The 20,472-nt window shown below is 34.6% G+C and overlaps 1 protein-coding gene across 6 annotated transcripts in view; it reads right to left on the bottom strand.

Moving 5' to 3' along the window:
- Positions 1 to 20,472, bottom strand: part of LOC149533654 (appr-1-p processing enzyme family protein) — a 158,236-nt gene that overhangs the window by 107,505 nt on the left and 30,259 nt on the right. For 4 of the 6 annotated variants that reach the window (XR_016357942.1, XR_016357943.1, XM_089806955.1 and 1 more), the window contains exons 2-6: positions 8,197 to 8,274; positions 7,998 to 8,053; positions 7,748 to 7,867; positions 7,571 to 7,641; positions 7,389 to 7,482 (exon numbers count right to left, since the gene is read on the bottom strand). Coding sequence is in view for 3 of the 6 variants with exons in the window: in XM_089806955.1 (XP_089663081.1) it covers positions 7,389 to 7,482; positions 7,571 to 7,641; positions 7,748 to 7,867; positions 7,998 to 8,053; positions 8,197 to 8,274 (419 nt within the window). In the remaining 3 variants the exon portion in view is untranslated. The remainder of the gene's footprint in view (positions 1 to 7,388; positions 7,483 to 7,570; positions 7,642 to 7,747; positions 7,868 to 7,997; positions 8,054 to 8,196; positions 8,275 to 20,472) is intronic. The other 2 variants (XR_016357944.1, XM_089806957.1) reach the window with 1 other exon arrangement.

Here is a 20,472-nt window from a genome sequence, read left to right on the forward strand (position 1 = left end):
TATTCTGTGATCAATTCTAATGAAAATGATGATCTCAGTAACTATTATGCGCCATCACTGAGCCTAGTAACATGATAAAATAATGCTAGATGCCTCCAACTAAATCTATTTCTTACAGGTCAGTATTATAACAGTAATTACTTTTGAGGCTATTAATGATGACTTCAAGATGCTAATCAACCCACTAGATTATCCAGTCAACTTCTGTAAAATATTGGTGAGCATAGGCCTTAGGTTTCTTATATAATGTGATTTCAAGTTAAAAATGCAAATGGATGGGTAAACATCTAGATGAGGCGAATCATAAGCAGACAATTGCAAATAACTACATGTGTAATGCCCCGCCAAGGGATCCAAAGAATTAACCTAGAATTTCAATAAGTTTAGAAACAATTTTTTTTTTTTTCCATAGAAGTAAACATCACATATAACTTATGCACATTAACGGAAGCAATAGCAATGTCCATCTAAAAGTAAACATAACATAAATAACAGATTACATTCTTTAAGATCCCTTAACGTTGAATTACATACATGAATCCATCTAGTACATCATCCACATGAAATAATAATGATACATCCAATGATTACACATAATAAACTAAGTGCACGGTTCCTCCCAACCGTCAATAGCATCATTAGACCATCGTGGATCCTAGCCATCCCTTCGTGCGTAACATTCCAAATCATCGAAGAGATCATCGGTATTACATAGTAGGAATGTCATTCCTAATAAATACAACATCATATGTAGAAGTAATCTAACATGCAAATAAAAGCATAAGATAGCATCATCTAACATATGCTAATCATCAATGAAAAAGGATACATATCCACCATCATGAAGGACGCATCAACCACGATGTCTCAATGAATCTCAAAATGATAAGAGTGGAAAATACACTACCACCCAACTGCGTGGTACCAAAGTGGTCCACTCCCACCGTGCTGAGGAGATAATCTCAAGTCATAACGAGTTCGAAAAGCAGTCTTGTGAATATCTGCTTCCTTAATACAAAGCTGGTGGTATCTTGACTGAAGGTCAATCTTGGAGAATATTGTAGCTCCCTTGATCTGATCAAATAATTCATCAATCCTAGGCAAAGGATACCTGTTCTTAATAGTCACCTTATTCAACTGTCTATAGTCGATACAAAGGCGCAAGGAACTGTCTTTCTCCTTCACAAAGAGCACTAGAGCTCCCCATGGTGATACACTAGGTCGAATGCTCCCTTTGGCCAGAAGTTCCTCTAGCTGAAGACGTAGCTCACCTAATTCCTGAGTAGTCATGCGATAAGGAGCTTTAGAGATAGGCTCCGCTCTAGAAATCAGATCAATACTAAAGTCAATGTCCCTCTTCGAAGGCATGCCATATATATATATATATAACATTTGGCATTATATACATATATATATTTATTTATATAATAATCGAATGTCAAATCGCGATAGAGTTTCATGTTAATAGTATTTCATATCACATGGGAACGTTTTTATAAAAAACATTATTGAAAATCGCGTTTAAAAAACAATATATATGATGTTGGGCGGATATTATATACCCCACACACCGCAGGCCTGTGAGACCGCAGTGTACCTGCGGTGCGGATATATTGGGCCGCGCGATTTTAAAATCGCATTGCGATTTGAGTTTGGTTTTAAATTATATAAAGTTTTATTTGCAACGTTATTTCATATGAGATTTGGATATGAATCTCGATTTTGTTGCAATATCATTAATTATTAAATGTTGTTATATATATATATATATATATAATTAATTATAAATGAATATTATAAAGTTCTAAATTAATGAATCACTCTTTTAATGATTTAAAATATTGGTATTGAGCTTGTCAATTATGAAGAGATATTAATAATTAATTTAATTAAACTTAGTTTAATTAAGATTAGTTATTAGAATATATAATTGAAGTTTTGATTCATTGAGAGTGTCAATTTTCAAACAATGTTATATTATTAGATCAATTAGAAAACTGAGTCTAATAGTTTTGGGGAGAAACTTTTATCTATCAAACAAATACATGGGTTAGGAAAAACGTGAAATTTCTCCACTTAATATAATTTGGAAAAACGTAAACTGAGACTTTTAAATTCAAATTTGAAAACTTAATAAAACCAAAACATGTGTTTACATTGTGTATTCTTTATGCTATTGTTTTGGGTTTTGGGTTGACTAGTGTTGACCAGTATAGAACGTCTACCAAAGGCTTGGGGGTTATGTGATTGTGATGTCATGATGATGTTTTAATCTCGATCTTTATAAACCCAACCATGGTTTGTGATGGAATGCTCTATGTATTGGTTGTGATTACTGATTGTTATAGTTGAGGTTCTTATGTATGAGACACTTGACTTAACCATTATTTTGGTCATCGATCAGTTATCCTTGATTATTTTCTAATCGCCATGATGGGACTGTAATGTGGATTTATTTTGATGATGTCATGTTGTGACATGTTTGACTCGACCATTTTTTGAGTCTTCGATCAGTATGATTGAGATATATATTTTGGTTATTGAGAACCATTGGATATTTGATTATCAGTGATACTTCAGTTGCCAATAGAGAGCTGTTGTGTTCATGATTTTCTATGGATGTTTGCTCATGGAGATTTGATGCTTTTATGCATATTTGATGATTTTATTATGGATTATCTTTTGTGATTTTGAGATTTATGAGTCCATGAGCATTAGGGTAGGATATATGCATGTAGTGACGGGAAGTGGCTTGCAATGGGGGCCGGGGCCCTAAGAGGCTGCCAGGGTAACTCATTGTAAGTTGGATTAATAAGTGATAACATTCACACCTAATACTAACTGAATGAACCTAAAAAGATAAGTGTTTTGTTCTCACCCATGCCTTGAGTGCTTGTACAGGCTAGGATGGGAGTAGTGAGACGCATGGTTGCGACCTTGCATTCCGTAGTATGCCTCGTCAGTATGAGAGGATACTAGTGGCCGCATGAAATCAGTATGGACCCGTGGAGTTTAGCTAACTGCCAGAGTAACTTGTACGTGATAAATGCGATGACACTTTCCCACTTGCATAGTAGGTTCCTACATGTCATTGTCTGCCTCTGGGATTAGATGTCAGATTTTGTGTTTGGAACCTTTGAGTTAGTATACTTTTAGGATTCCTGGACTTATGGAGATTTGTGCTATGTGATTTTGATAGCCTGTTTGGGACTTGAGATTATCTCCTCAGCACAGTGGGAGTGGACCACTTAAGTACCACGCGGTTGGGTGGTAGTGTATTTTCCACTCTTATCATTTTGAGATTCATTGAGACATCGTGGTTGATGCGTCCTTCATGATGGTGGATATGTATCCTTTTCATTGATGGTTAGCATATGTTAGATGATGTTATCTTATGCTTTTATTTGCATGTTAGATTACTTCTACATATGATGTTGTATTTATTAGGAGTGACATTCCTACTATGTAATACCGATGATCTCTTCGGTGATTTGGAATGTTACGCACGAAGGGATGGCTAGGATCCACGATGGTCTAATGATGCTATTGGTGGTTGGGAGGAACCGTGCACTTAGTTTATTTTGTTTGATCTTTATGATGGATGTATATGTCTTCTATGATGATGTATCATGTGTATCATGTGATTATCTCTACTTTGATGTATCATGGATTAGAATAGGATGATGTACCTTATTCTACATATGTATATTCTTTGTGCCTATCATACCCTGTGACATGTATAGTGGATGATTGTGCATTCTAGAATGTAATTCAGAAAGGACATTTGTATATTGGATGTATCATTATTATTTCATGTGGATGATGTACTAGATGGATTCATGTATGTAATTCAACGTTAAGGGATCTTAAAGAATGTAATCTGTTATTTATGGTCATTGCTATTGCTTCCGTTAATGTGCATAAGACATATGTGATGTTTACTTCTATGGAAAAAAAAAAAAAAATGCTACTAAACTTAGTTCGATTCAGGAGCTACAGATTCATTTATTTCACCATCTATAGTTTCTAAGTGTAAGCTGGATGCGGTGAAGCAAGATCGTAGTTGGCAAGTGGAACTAGCCTCAGGCATTCAGGTTTCCACAGATTTTGTAGTTCATAAGTGTGGGCTTAGTTTAGAAAGCTTCGATACGGCAATGGATCTTCGAGTCATACCCCTTGGTTCCTATGATGTGGTTTTAGGCATGGACTGACTTGGATCTCATAGAGCCAGTATAGATTGTAGGAAGAAGATTATTATGTGCCAAGATGACCAAGGGAATGATGTGTAGATAGTTGGGATACCGAGGCCTATATCTCTGCGGATGATTTCTGCTATGCAGTTGAAGCGAAGTTTCCGTAAGGGATGTCAGATATTTGTTGTTATGGTAAACGATCTTGATGAAGAAGATCCCATGAGGAAGACTTTGGATCACCCGATTTTGCAGGAGTACGCGGATGTATTTCCAAGTGAGATTCCAGGCATGCCTTCGAAGAGGGACATTGACTTTAGTATTGATCTGATTCTTGGAGTGGAGCCTATCTCTAAAGCTCCTTATCACATGACTACTCAAGAATTGGGTGAGCTACGTCTTCAGCTAGAGGAACTTCTGGCCAAAGGGAGCATTCGACCTAGTGTATCACCATGGGGAGCTCCAGTGCTCCTTGTGAAGAAGAAAGATGGTTCCTTGCGCCTATGTATCGACTATAGACAGTTGAATAAGGTGACTATTAAGAACAGGTATCCTTTGCCTAGGATTGATGACTTATTTGATCAGATCAAGGGAGCTACAGTATTCTCCAAGATTGACCTTAAGTCAGGATACCACCAGCTTCGTATTAAGGAAGCAGATATTCACAAGACATAAGCTCATAAAACTTACGCTCATACTCGGTCACTGACAAAGTGTATTGTCTGAGATTATGAAATTCATCAGCCCTTTGTTGTTTCCATTCCTCTGGTAGGAATCGTTTACGAAAACTCTCTAGGAATAATTCCCATGTAAGACTGCTCATATTGATTCCCAACTTCTTCTCCTCTATCGTCCACCAAGTGGCCCCAAAATTCTCTAGATTAGTGATTGCAAACCTTGCCTTAACATTGCTGTCGAACTCCTGCATGGCAAAAATCCTGTCGAGAGAGATAAGCCACTGTTCGGCCACATAACCAGAACCTTGCCTATTAAAAGGCTTAACCTTGGATCTTGAAAGATCCTTCATCTGAGTGGACACAATGGACCTCTGACGTTCCTTCCGAGGACTTCTAGATCTGGGTCTATGCTCTTGTTCTATCTAATGCACTTTAGGCTGTTCTTAAACAGAAGGTAGACGCTATGTATATATAATTAATTATAAATGAATATTATAAAGTTCTAAATTAATGGATCACTCTTTTAATGATTTAAAATATTGGTATTGAGCTTGTCAATTATGAAGAGATATTAATAATTAATTTAATTAAGATTAGTTATTAGAATATATAATCGAAGTTTTGATTCATTGAGAGTGTCAATTTTCAAACAATGTTATATAAACAAAATATTATTAGATCAATTAGAAAATTGAGTCTAATAGTTTTGGGGAGAAACTTTTATCTATCAAACAAATACATGGGTTAGGAAAAACGTGAAATTTCTCCACTTAATATAATTTGGGAAAACGTAAATTGAGACTTTCAAATTCAAATTTGAAAATTTAGCAAAACCAAAACATGTGTTTACATTGTGTATTCTTTATGCTATTGTTTTGAGTTTTGGGTTGACTAGTGTTGACCAGTATAGGACGTCTAACAGAGGCTTGGGGGTTATGTGATTGTGATGTCATGATGATGTTTTAATCTCGATCTTTATAAACCCAACCATGTTTTGTGATGGAATGCTCTATGTATTGGATGTGATTATTGATTGTTATAGTTGAGATTCTTGTGTGTGAGACTCTTGACCTAACCATTATTTTGGTCATCGATCAGTTATCCTTGATTATTTTCTAGTCGCCATGATGGGACTGTAATGTGGATTTATTTTGATGATGTCATGTTGTGACATGTTTGACTCAACCATTTTTGGAGTCTTCGATCAGTATGATTGAGATATATATTTTGGTTATTGAGAACCATTGGATATTTGATTATCAGTGATACTTCAGTTGCCAATAGAGAGTTGTTGTGTTCATGATTTTCTATGGATGTTTGCTCATGGAGATTTGATGCTTTTATGCATATTTGATGATTTTACTATGGATTATCTTTTGTGATTTTGAGATTTATGAGTCCATGAGCATTAGGGTAAGATATTTGCATGTAGTGATGGGAAGTGGCCGCATGAAATCAGTATGGACTCGTGGAGTTTAGCTAACTGCCAAGGTAACTTGTATGTGATAAATGCGATGACACTTTCCCGCTTGCATCGTAGGTTCCTACATGTCATTGTGTGCCTCTGGGATTAGATGTCAGTTTTGTGATTGGAACCTTTGAGTTAATATACTTTTAGGATTCCTGGACTTATAGAGATATGTGCTATGTGATTTTGATAGCCTGTTTGGGATTTGAGATTATCTCCTCAGCACGGTGGGAGTGGACCACTTTGGTACCACGCGGTCGGATGGTAGTGTATTTTCCACTCTTATCATTTTGAGATTCATTGAGACATCGTGGTTGATGCGTCCTTCATGATGGTGGATATGTATCATTTTTCATTGATGATTAGCATATGTTAGATGATGCTATCTTATGCTTTTATTTGCATGTTAGATTACTTCTACATATGATGTTGTATTTATTAGGAGTGACATTCCTACTATGTAATACCGATGATCTCTTCGGTGATTTGGAATGTTACGCACGGAGGGATGGCTAGGATCCACGATGGTCTAATGATGCTATTGATAGTTGGGAGGAACCGTGCACTTAGTTTATTATGTGTAATCATTGGATGTATCATTATTATTTCATGTGGATGATGTACTAGATGGATTCATGTATGTAATTCAACGTTAAGGGATCTTTAAGAATGTAATCTGTTATTTATGTTATGTTTACTTTCAGATGGACATTGCTATTGCTTCCGTTAATGTGCATAAGTTATATGTGATGTTTACTTCTATAGAAAAAAAAAAAATTTGTTTCTAAACTTAGTGAAATTCTAGGTTAATTCTTTGGATCCCTTGGCGGGGCATTACAACATGATTACAGTAACATTAGTCATGGTGTTCACCATTCAGCTGACCATGATTCAAGCAGTTTTTCCTAGCATGCCTGTAATCAAAGCTTTTCCTTATCAAACTTAAGATTTTTGTGTGTCCATAACATACTCTAAATGAGACAGAAAGAAAGCAACTACAGTAACTAATGAAATTATTGAAGAAAAAGAAAAATAATTCAATGTCAATATTACCTTTTGTATATTTCTGTATCAGATGCTGTTGTAGTACAGAAAACAACAGCAGTGATTCTGTCCTTGTGTTTCTCTAGAAATCGTCGGACAGTTCCTAACAAGCAAGTGCAAATTCATCCAATAATATTAAGTACAGCTCTACTACAGCATATTGCTCAAACATGAGAATCTAGACGACTTACTTATAGCTACATGTGCAGCTGGCTCTCGTGGATAATTCTTAGCTTCAGTATAAATGCAGCCCATTGCAATACTGCACTTGAAATAAATGTTAGTATTTCATTAGCATGTTGTGAAAAGATGTTTTAAATTAAGGAAATGGTATGAGCTAAACATTTAAAATATTAAAAACCACTTACCTTTGAAGTCCATGCTCAATCAAAAGCTCAAGGCAAGATCTGTAGCAATGACTTAATGCATTTTCTGCTGCAGTATGATATTTTACAGCATATTTTGGACCAACTGTGTGTATCACTCTCCTATAAAGTGACCAATCATGCCACGTGGAAGCATAATATGTAAAATTGAAGAATCACCAACACAATGCTATCACACAAGAAACTGATTAACATACGAAGTAAAAACCCATAATTTAGACTACAGTATTACCTCGCTGGAAGGTCATATGCATTTGTGACTTTGGCAAGACCAGTACGACAACCTCCCTGAAAGCAGCATAAAAGTTATTATTTATATTGGAACAGAACACCACTTCAGACTTGACAAATGGGAAATGATAAGTGAACAAGCCATGCAGACTTTAAAACAAAACCAAATGTTCAACATCCTAAAAGGCAAGCGAGCTTACAAGAGTTGCGCACTCTTCCGCAAGTCCAGGACCAGCAGCTTCGTGCAAACCAGGACTGCTGTGCATCTCATCCAAATTCTGAATGTACATGTATAAGTGAACTTAATATAAATAATAACATAAACATTTTTATCAGAACATGTTGGTAGTTAAATAGCTTTGGAACCAATCATCATTCCAGATCGAACATCACTTTGCTTATTGATCCTTTATAGACAAAGAAACAATATTTTAAAAAGAGAGTAATTATTATTCCCCCTGTTAAAACCCTAATTATGATGTCCCCTTCTGAAAGGAAGATTTCATAATAACATAATTAAAAATAAATAAATAAATAAATATGACAACTAAATATATTAAAATCTATTATTAATATAATAATGTGATGTATTATGAATATAATAATAAATAATATTAAATATAATATACAATTAATATATGATATAATTAATATAAAATAAATTAATTAATAATAGTATTATAGTAATAAATAGCAAGAACAACAAAGTCGCAAGTACTTGCCGTAAAATTGTAAATAGTGCAATAGAAATAATAAATAAAATAATATTAATAATAGAACAAAATATAAAATCTTAGAGATAGTACACACTATAAATTAGAAGTTATATTATGAATATTTCATATAAAGATGAAAAAATTATCAAATCTTTTTTATGTTTTTCATTCACACAATTTAAATCCTACTTATATCTTAAATAAATATTATTTTTTTGATATAATCAAAAAACATATTTTTATAATCATAATTTGAAAAAAATATATATCCACTATAAATGTATAACTTAATCATTTATAGTAAAAATATTTAAAATAATCTAATTTTAAAATATATATTCTTCTAAAATAATTCTAATTTTTAACCTAATTGAAATAATATACCTCACATATTAAATATAATTTAAATTAAAATGCTACAATCACATGATACTCCCTTAGATATTTCTCAAAACTCTCATAAGATATTTTTAATAACACATCTTTTATCTCCTAAGAAAGCAATATGGAACAGTATTAAAATTGAATTCCAAACCTAAAATACTCATACAAAGAATTTGGTAAAAATCCTAAAAAAAGTTTTAGAAAAAATATTCATTCCTAGAGAATTGGTCTATAAGACCTCAAGTGTATTAGCCAATCATAATTCAGAAATTTAAATAAACTTTAAAAACATACATGAAGACTTCAAAATAAGAAAATAAATTTTAAAATTTTAAAAATAAAAATCTACTTATAATTGGTCCACATAATATTTTTTAATAACTAGTTAATAGCAAAAGTCGAAACTCATTGCAATAGTCCTATGCCTAGGACACACAAGTACAATAAAAGATTAAACAATCATATTCATAATTCATTAAATATTATCGTTTGCATATATTAATATCAAACATTAAAACTGAAATATCATATTATAGAACTAAAATATATTATAATATATATATTAACCAGTAATTATATATCTAAATAATGACAGGGACCAAAACTAAATAGCACCTTGAAGGAGAGTTGCTACTCTCCTATACCACGCAAATATCAAAGATAACAATCAACGGGAATAAATAGTAAGGAAGCTTTAAAAAAGGCATTGACCTCACAAGAAACAGATAAGACCATGGAAGAAGCAGAATAATAGGGCATTGTTGGCTAAAAATTTTGTAAGTCACTAGAACTACAACTTACAAAATGGGAACTTTAGGCAACTATGTAGTGAGATAAATCTCTCTTCTCAGCAATAGAGAAGGCTTTTTTCTTACCGTAGGTGGCTACACCAAAAACCTAACTGGAATTGATAAGTAGGAGATAATTTCCATAGCAAGACAAATTGTGATATTGCTATTAGGATTTAACTGTGTGATTTCTGAGTCAAACTCATTGACCCATGTTCATGAGTAGTGATTCAACATGAATCCATCTCTCATGAGAATAAATGGAACACTTAGCACTCATTGGATCTAGGTGATGCTAACAAGGGTGAAGCACCGGGACTTCCCAGGAGGTCACCCATCCCAATACTACCCCAACCTAAGCGCGCTTAACTACGGAGTTTCCTCCATGGTTAAACCAATAGCTTGCAACCCCATTTGTAAAACCTTCACCAAGTGTTATGCCTTATGAACCATTCATTAAAAAGCCCCTTAAACTCATCAATTGGTAAGTAGGAGATAATTTCCATAGCAAGTCAAATTGTGATATTGCTATCAGGATTTAACTGTGTGATTTCTGAGTCAAACTCATTGACCCATCTTTCATGAGTAGTGATTCAACATGAATCCATCTCTCATGAGAATAAATGGAACACTTAGCACTCATTGGATCTAGGTGATGCTCACAAGGGTGAAGCACAAATGGGTGCTTCTCTAGATCAATTCCTCTTTTTTCAGGAATGATTTTGCACTAACTACTATTTGTATTTTAAAAAAATGCATCTACTGCTACGATAATACCTGTGGCTTAGAAGTTGACATAAAAACAACTTTAAGACAGCAGTCATAACTTATGTGATTGATAATAAGAACACACCGTCCCTTATGATCAATCCTTTTTGAATAAAGGCGAATAGCTAACAAAGCACAAAGTCTCTTATTAACTATCCAATTTCAAATGATATACTAGGAATTAAAACACAATCTTTAACTCTTAGTACTTGCAACCACTACTAAACTAGAGCAATCTTGTTTCCAAAAGCTCAAAGTCTTCAAGAACAAAACCAAATCCCTCATGAGAAAAGCTCTAAAGCTCACAATAAATATCCAAAAAATGTCATCACATAACACTTTGAATCAATACAAAGTTTGAAAGCAAGTTGCCTCTTTTATTTAAAGCAATTTAGATTTACATCCAAGCACAAAGTCTTAGAGTGCAAAATACAAACTGGCAGAAATTTCTTGGTTTGCCCAAGATGATTATTTACAATGAACTCCATCCTTTATATAGGAGAATAGGAGAGAAAGGTGGAGGAAAAAGGGGAAAATCTCAACCACCTTGACTTATTCTCTAACACACTCCTAACTAACTAATTTGACTTATTCAAAGTTGCATGCCTAATGCAATTGCAACATAATTTCATGTTACAACTTTGCATGTGATACTATCACATACAATTACATCATGTTTTTCCATCACATGTAATATATCAATTACAAATAATATTCTAAGTACCTTACAAGACACAAATTCTATTACATCAAGCTTTATTGGTCTTCATGCTACTAAGAGATGTCCGATGTTTTACGATTGTTGTGCTCAAGTTTGGTGGAAGTGTCACAAACTGGGAATATGAATATGTGCCCTTGATTGAACCGTTGAGTGTTCATTGACCTTTTTAAGCTTGAAAGCACTCTATGCTTGAAATCATTCTTTCACCTCCTTCTAGGCTCCATCATGTGATCATGCTTGTTTCGTGTCCTCCTTTCTTCTTTGCATGCATAAAACCAGTTATTTAGATGGGGGAAAAATGTAGAAATGGGGTTGTTTTGGGAGCATTGAACATGGAATATGGCTAGGAACTTTTGGGACAACAAATGGGTAAATGTTTTTAAACTCATATGGTGGAAAAACTCAAAAAAGGGTTTTTGGTGGTCAAGAGCAAGCTTAAAGTTATGCAAATGAAGGATGAATAAGTAGAAATTAGATAACATATGAGAGGCATAGCACACTTTTATAAATGCAATTCATGATATTTTATCTAGCAAGCATGTGGGAAATACTTTCAACCATAGGACAGCCATATAGAGGTTTATGAAATGCATGATGGTGGGATTTATACTTGCATTCGCATGAGGGTGAATAAAGAGCCTGCAATTTCCTTAAAACAAAAATTTACCCCGACTACAAATGCAAGTAAGACTTTGCATATGCAACTTAGAGAAGTAAAAAGAAGAAAAGAAGAAGCAACTTGACATTTACAAAACAAATGCAAATCGAGAAATGGAAATGATGAGACTTGCATACACAACATAACAAATATATACAAGAAAAAACTTAAGAAAAATAACAAGGAATCAAAACTTTTTCTCAAGAGGCAAGAAAGGAAGTCTTCTTTAAACACTTGTGAAAAATCTAAAAATGCAATCAAAGAGATTTCTTGGATTTAGAAAGATTGCAAGATGAAGTGTTAAATAGACTTTGAATCTTGACTCAATCCTTGCAAGAGATGAGTCAAAATTTGTATCTTGCCAAGTGTAGGAAGTTTGAGCAAAAAATTGAATCATTTTAACAACCATTTGGACCAAGCAATGTGCAACAAGCAAAGAATTTGGAAAATGGAGTAAAAAGCACATCAAGTGATTTAAAAGACTTAAATCTAAGCTAAGAAGGGTAGGAAATGCTTTCAAACTTACCTGGATCCAAATACTCATTGTTTTGATGGTGCTAATTGCTTAAAACTAAGGTCTTTTTGAGTAAGAACATGCCCTAGATGGGTTGAGAAATGAAGAAAAAACTCAATAAACTTCTTTTTTTTTAGTAGCTCAATGCATTATTGGGTAATTTTAGGCAAAAACGACCTATAGATCATCAAAAACGACCAAGAAATGCTTTAGATATGAGCACTTGAAGGCTGCAAAATCCGTTTTCGGAGAAAAACGCCTAAGAAAGTGTGATTTTGAGAGCGAAAAACATTTGTTTTGGGGCTAAAAATCGTGGCTTTTAAGTGTTTGATCAAGAAGTCTCATATTACAATGTAAAAACTCACTTTTTGATTGCATTTACATGTTTTAAAACAATGTAATGGCTTGAAAAATTGCCGCCATGAGCTTTCGTTTAATAACTTAGTGCAAAACGCACATTTGGGAGACATTTACATGTTGACAATACATATAATTGAGCCCAAAATTTCCACTTTGGCTTGAGCATTGATTTAAGCCATTAAAAACGTATTTTTAAGAGTCATTTCCATGTTACGATGATATGCAAATGGGATAAAATTCACCACTTTTCCTTGGCTCACTTTTAAGACTAAAAACATAATTTATAACACATGTAATGAGGCCCAAAATTGCCACTTTGGCTTGAGTTACGTAAAAACTCATTTTAGACATGCATTTACATATTAGAAGACATGCAAATTGATTTAATAAGTCTACTTAAGTGGCAGTTTTAAAAATGCATATGTAATAGATTAGAAACACTCCACCTAAAGGCAAAGAAACATTTAAAATGAACTTATGTGTGCAAAAACATATGTAAATGGGTTCAAAATCTCCACTTGAATTGATTTAAAAAGCTTTAAATATGCAAAAACATATTAAAAACCCAATATACACATTTAAATGTGTCATTGCATTTTTAAAGTGTACTTTATTGATGTTGGGACTTGTAATTTATTGAAAGTGGGTTTTTATATAGTGATTTGCATGTTGGTATATGCAATCAATAATAAAAACCCAATTAAATGCATTTAAGATGTCTTGTGTAATTAAATTTTAAGTTTAACTATAGTTTTCAATAAAGGAACATAAAGTATAGACTTAAAATAGGGTAATTTCATAAAACATTTAAAACTATGGTGAAATTTGAAAACAGAACACAAAATCCACTTTAAATATTAAATATAATTTTATATTATGCTTTTAACAATAAAAAGCCCACTTTTATGAGGTTTTTAAAACTAGATATGCAATTGTCCTGAAAAATCTCAAATTTTCCTTTATAACTTGAGCTAGACAATTCTGATTTTGACATAAGTTAGCTCAAAAAGAGAAGAATTCCAATTGTTATTCACCTAAGGCAAAAAAAACAATTTACAACACAAAGCAAAATGAAGAAAAGACATGAAAGTTTTCCAAAAAACAAGAGTTTGCAGTCAGAAAAGAAAAAACCTCACTAGCAAACAATTTGGAATTCAACTCAATGGAAACCTTCACACGAACGCATAGATAGAGTAACATAAAGTACAATTCGGGGATAACGAATTGTCTCTATGATACATCAGTACATTAAAACTAAGAGGATGCACCTATGAATCCATAAGAAAAATTCATAGAGTTGCCCCAATTTTGTGAAGCCAAAATTGAGGACAACAGGCATTCAATCAAGCAAAGCCTTACTATCAATCTCTAAATAGATGAGAAAAAGCTATATATGGTATGGTCAATTAGATTAAGAGATATTCATCACGGAACCTTATCCAAGGTGTCAATTACTACCGCTCAGCATTAGATGATTGAGAAGTAGGGGCCTTAAGTCAAACGTGACAATGATTTCAAGCAAAGGTAATAGGTAACCAATTCAGTATGAAAATTAATGCAATGACTTAAAAACAATACATTGAAATATGAAGTAAATCCTCATGTTGACCAAACCCATGTAAGAGTTACTAATTCAATTAGTTGTTAGCATTCTACCAAAGACTGTGGTGACTTAATAATGAACTTTTCATAGTCACTAATGAAGCCAGTAATTCAGTTTTCTCACAGGCATGCAGGTCCATTCAGCTGGAAAAGGATCTGGTTGTAGATAATGAATCTGATGAGTGGCTGCCTTCTTCCATTTGAAATATTCATGATAGAGGCATGGAGAAGCAACATTCATGCATAAGCTCGACAGATCTTTGTTGGTGGGATCATGACAGGGCACATATTTAATGACAGCTCTGCAGTGCTGCTAGTATAGGTTGTGGGCTATAGGCAATCCATTAGTTGATAGCAAATGTAAGATACACTTGTCAAAGACAGGAGCTTCAACGATTTGGAGAGCACTAATGACTGAAACATTGTTTCGCTTACCTTCTGTTATAAGGTATACCATATTGATGTTTTGTACCTTAGACAAATATGCTAATGTGTAGCGTCAAGAAGAATCCTTTGATCCTACAATAATGTCAGATTACTGGTTCTCTTCTCTTTGTGCCATATGAGATATTCTTATGAAGAGGTCTGTTCTATTCTGGTTGGCTTTCTTTACTGTTCACAATTGTCTTTCATAAGCTTATTGACTTAAGGTATCGATCAGTCAGATTGTTTCATATACCTCATGATGAAGACTTGAATGAACACTGCAAGTTATCAGATATTTAATTTTGTAACATCGATTATCAAAGAGCCACGCGCATGTGTGGCTCTTGGTCATGGAAGAGCCTTAGCTTGTGTGGTTTTTGGTGATCAAAGAATTGATGTTGAGAATCTGATGGAAATTGAAGAGCCACATGTGTATGTGGCTGTTGAATCGGACAGCTCAATGTAATGTCACCATTTTGTACTGGCGAGTCATTTCATAGTGTTGATCTTTTATATCTCTGCAAAATGGATTCTTTGGTTTGATTTTGGAGTGCTCGTTTCAGGAGTTGCAGCTGTAGCTTTTGGTGGTTAGCAATTATTGCAGTCATTATTGGCAGGGTGTCATTTTGGTGTTTGATCACTGTAGGAGTTCTTTGTTTTGTCTTTATGTGTATTTGGTCCAGATTATCGTGATTCTTCTGCAATTGGTGATTTGTTCATGGTTGGTGTTTTTAGTGTTTTTACGCAGGGAGTTCTTGTTTGCTTGTTTCTCAGCTCCTTTCCTTGATGTGATTCTTCCACCAGGGCTATCTTACCTGCGTTTTGTTCTGTGAACTTCGCTTATTTGATTGTGGCGTGTGGTGCAAGCATTGCCAAGCCTCTCTCAGGCCGTTATTTGTTTGTTTGTTCTGTTGTGCCCCTGATAACGCTTCCTTCTCCGCTTCCCTTAGTGGTGCAGTTCGCTATTGATCTTCAGTCAGGGCTGTTCTTCTGTGATTCCTGTGTGGTGTTTGCCGGCTGTTCAGAGGTATGGTTGTCTCTGGTTTCTCAGGCCTGCACCCACCCATGTTTCCTGTTTCCTCACTATCTTGTTGAGCTTTGGCTGTCATTCTTCCGCGTTGTGGTTTCTCTGTGTGTGGGTGGCGTTCTTCTGCTCGATGCTTTTGTCAGTATGGCCTGAGCTGGTGTTCTGTCCACATGGAGACCACAACAGTCATCACAGCCTCCGTCTCTGACTTACCAGAGACTTTATGACAGACTCCTCAAGCTAGAAGCGAAAAGTCGGAACCTGAGGGCACCATTCAACCACTCTCTGAGACTGTTGCTGGTATCAAACAGCACACTAATTCGAACTCATCACTTATCAACAGTTTCCCTGCCTCTTTCACCTCTGAAAAAGAGGGTATTAAGATTCAGTTTGACTCTGGCCTCAGACAACTCAGTGAATTAGACACTATCAAAGACCAACAGAGTGAGCTCATGGCTAAACATACTTCTCTGCTTTCTGAAACCCGATCAGCAAGTCAATTCTTGGGCCTCCATCTGCAACAATTCTGGTCCTACACCTCTCGCTTGAGTGGAAAAGATTGTCTAGGGGAAGCTCGATGAGGAGCTTTTGAGGCATGCCCGTGAATTTAACTTGAGGGTTTGGGGCCTCCCTCCCACCACTATTGATCCTTTTTCAGCCAGTTAGTCCTTCTTCAGTGATCAGCCTAGCATTTCCAATAACATGCTTGACAAGTGCTGAATGGGTCTAGATGGTACCCTTTTCATTCCTCTCTCTATCTCACAAGCTTCAGGCCCGTAGGGCCCACTACGATCTTACTAGATGAGGACCTTGTTGTCCTACATTTTGTCACCACAAAATGTAGGTAACAGTACAGAACTGTTCAACTTAGTTTTGCATTTCTTTGAGTTCGCACGCTATTTAATTGGATAATATTGATCAACCAATCGACTCCAATTGATATAATGAATTCTTTTACTGAAGGCTTTCGTCAAATCTTTTTAGTTTTTCTGTTTGTTGAGCCTATGCTTGATTTTTTAAGCCTTCAACGTCCTTTTTCTCGTTTTCCAGTTTGTGTTTGTTAGCGTTTGGTTTTGCTCAAGTCATTGCTTTTGGTTTTCCCTTCGATTCGATCTATCTTAAGGCTTAATCGGAGTTGGCAATCAAAAGATATGACCATTTTAGTGCCCAAAAAGTGGACTCTCCAGGTGCAACTGCATGAATTAAAATATCATGTTATATTTTAAAGTTGACATTCACTTTTTGAAAAATATAACATAAATGTTTTTAAGTTAGTTTATCATTTTAATTTTTTATTTAAAGTAACTATAGAGCACTTTAGGTGATATTATTAAGTTGAATTGATTTTTAATTCACTTAGGTGACTATATTAACTATATAGTTTGATTTGATTTTTGTGTTTTAATTCAAAACATCTTAGTAAATATTACTTTTTGAATGATATTTGCACATTATATATTAATATATAGTATAAATATTATTTATGACCCATTTAAGTAATATTTCTTCAAGAATTAAATTGACATGTACTTGATTCATCACTTTAGTTGCACATAGCATGGCTATAAACCCATTTACATGAAAATATGCAATTGCCTCTAGAGACCACGATTTTGAGTTGAAAGGCAATTTTAGAACACACAAAACGTGTAAGTACATGTGTTTTAAAATGTGCAAAGACTCTCCAAGACTGAGACATGCATATTCAAGTGTTTTTAAAATATGCAATGACTCCTAGAGAGTGTGATTTTGCACTAAAGGCATTTTTAAAAAACTTATACATGTAAATACATGCATTTAAAAACATGCAATGACCCCCCTAGAGTGAGCAATGCATATTTGAGTTTTTAAAGTGTGCAATGACCCTCCTCGAGTGAGCAATGCATATTTGAGTTTTTAAAATATGTAATGGCACTTGGAGAATGCATTTTACATATGTTTCATGCATTTACAAATGGTAAACCCAAAATTGAAGATTAAATGGCAAAAAACTGGATGTTTTCTTCCTCTAACAACACATTTTACACTAAAAATACTTAGATTTGATCATGATATGGCTTGTCATCCCCAAGAAGAGGGTCATTTTTGCATCTCTTGGCATTATAATGCCCTAGCCATTAAATCTCATGTAAAAAATGATTCATTTCATTGCATTTTTGAGCCACGTTTTTGTGAAAAACACTCAGATTTGGGGCAATTTTGATCACATTTTGCCTCAAATAGAAGTCGTCTTAAGGTTTTGATCTATATATTTGCTATTGAAGAACACGATTTTGCCTTTAGAGGTCAAAAATGTTTCATTCCATGCCCTCTATGAATCACGTTGTTGCTAAAAACGGCCCCAAAATTGGTTTTTTCATTCACTTTTTTGCATTTTGGAGCCATATTTTTGCTTTTGGATCCATGTTTTATCATTTGGGGAAGTCATTTTTGCATTCACAAGTCAAAAACAACCAATATATATGCATTTTTTTGCCACGTTTTTGCAAAAATGACCCAGATTTTTGCATGAAAATGACACATTTTTGTTAAAAACACTCAAGAAATGGCATTTCCAGCCCATACGTTTGGATCCATAGTGGTCGTTTTTTAGTTTTAGTACATGCTATTACCTTTGGAGACCTCGTTTTTGGCATTCTCATGTCAAATTCGACCATCGAATGCTTATTAATCATTCATTGTTTGCAAGTGTGGAGAAAGTCTAATAGTTGTTTGTAAATCTGGATTTAAGGAAGAATTGGTCTTCGTGTCTATAAAACTTGCTATTTTGGCTCTTTGATCTCCAAGTAAGTTTAATTCATGCTTATCTTGCTATTTCATTGCATATTTTAGCTTGATATTGCACACTTGTCCATAGATATGCCATGTAAAGTGCATTTTTCCTTTAACTATGATGAGAACTCTCATTTTCATACTTTTGGATTTTCCCCAAACTCCAAATTCGAATTTGCATTTTAAAGTAACTTTCCTTTTGGCATGTATGAGTCTAAAACCAAAGGTATGTGTTTGTTTTGTGCTTTTTTTCATTGTTTGCTTATTTATTTTCTTGTTTTTCTTCTCACATTTCAGTTCACTCCACCTTTCACTATTTCATGCAAGTGCATAATTTCATTCCACATACATCATTACATGCCATAGCACATTGCATCTCATTCCCCACATGCGATTACATGTAATCTCATTCTCCATCCACAATCACATGTAATCTCATCTTCCCTCCGCATTTACGTATAAACCTATTTCCCAAACCCGCTTACATGTAATCTCATTCTTCAAACCTCATTGCACGATTACATCAATCTAGATTACATGTACATCACTTTACATGTAATTGCATCCAGAGAATTCGACTTTGGTAGAATGTCACTCTTTAGATACCAAGGTCGCCATTTGTACACATCCATATGCATCCCAACTTGCATTCTTGGTCATACCCACGAAAGCCCATCATTGCCCACATGCAATCCATCTTTCCAAGTCCGACTTTGGCCATTTCCATCCAAATACATATGCTTTCCAATTCATTTCCAGCGATCATATGTGTTTCATAAGTGTCTAATCCATACTTTGAATATCCACCCCTCATGGATTCATCATTTTAACTCAAATCCCAAAGTTCTCAAGGATTCAGTCTCATTTGAAGATGTTATCATCTTCATATTGCAGCACACTCTTCAAGATATGTCAAAACTTCAAAACATAGAGATATCCTGTCAAGAAGGCATGTTTTGATTCTCAAGAAGCAGTACTTCATTTGATCTTTCATTTTCCTAATGGTTGTCCAAGAATCTAAGTTCGTGTAGGAATGCGCCAAGGACTTTGTTTCAAAAAAAAATTACAGATGCTTCTCGAAAAATTGTTACGAGTTTAACTCTCTACATCATAGAGAAGGTCTTCAAAGTGCCTAAAAATCCTAAATGTGCAACTCTGACAAGATAATTCACAACTTGGAATGAGGAAAAGCTTGTTCAAGTCGAGTTTCCAAATCACAACTGGAAACTCATAATGGTGAATGTAGTGGCGTAGAATACAGGAATCCCTGATCCCGTGATCATCATCAAGTACAGTACAAGGCCTTTTTTGACAATCTACAAGGTTGATTCACACAGAGTCAACAGTTTTATCTTTCTTCTCCTTGTGATATTGCTATCAGGATTTAACTGTGTGATTTTGAGTCAAACTCATTGACCCATGTTTCATGGGTAGTGATGCATGAATCCATCTCTCATGAGAATAAATGGGACACTTAGCACTCATTGGATCAAGGTGATGCTCACAGGGGTGAAGCACCGAGACTTCCCGGGAGATCACCCTTCTCAATACTACTCCAACCTAAGTGCACTTAACTACAGAGATTCCTCCATGGTTAAACCCAAAGCTTGCAACCCCATTTGCAAAACCTTCACCAAGTGTTGTGCCTTATGAACCATTCATTAGAAAGCTCCTTAAGCTCATCAATTGATAAGTAGGAGATAATTTCTACAACAAGTCAAATTGTGGTATTGCTATCAA

The sequence above is a fragment of the Cupressus sempervirens genome, chromosome 10 (assembly GCF_028749045.1).
Source record: "Cupressus sempervirens isolate cs-2001-9-10 chromosome 10, ASM2874904v1, whole genome shotgun sequence".
Lineage (NCBI taxonomy): Eukaryota > Viridiplantae > Streptophyta > Pinopsida > Cupressales > Cupressaceae > Cupressus > Cupressus sempervirens.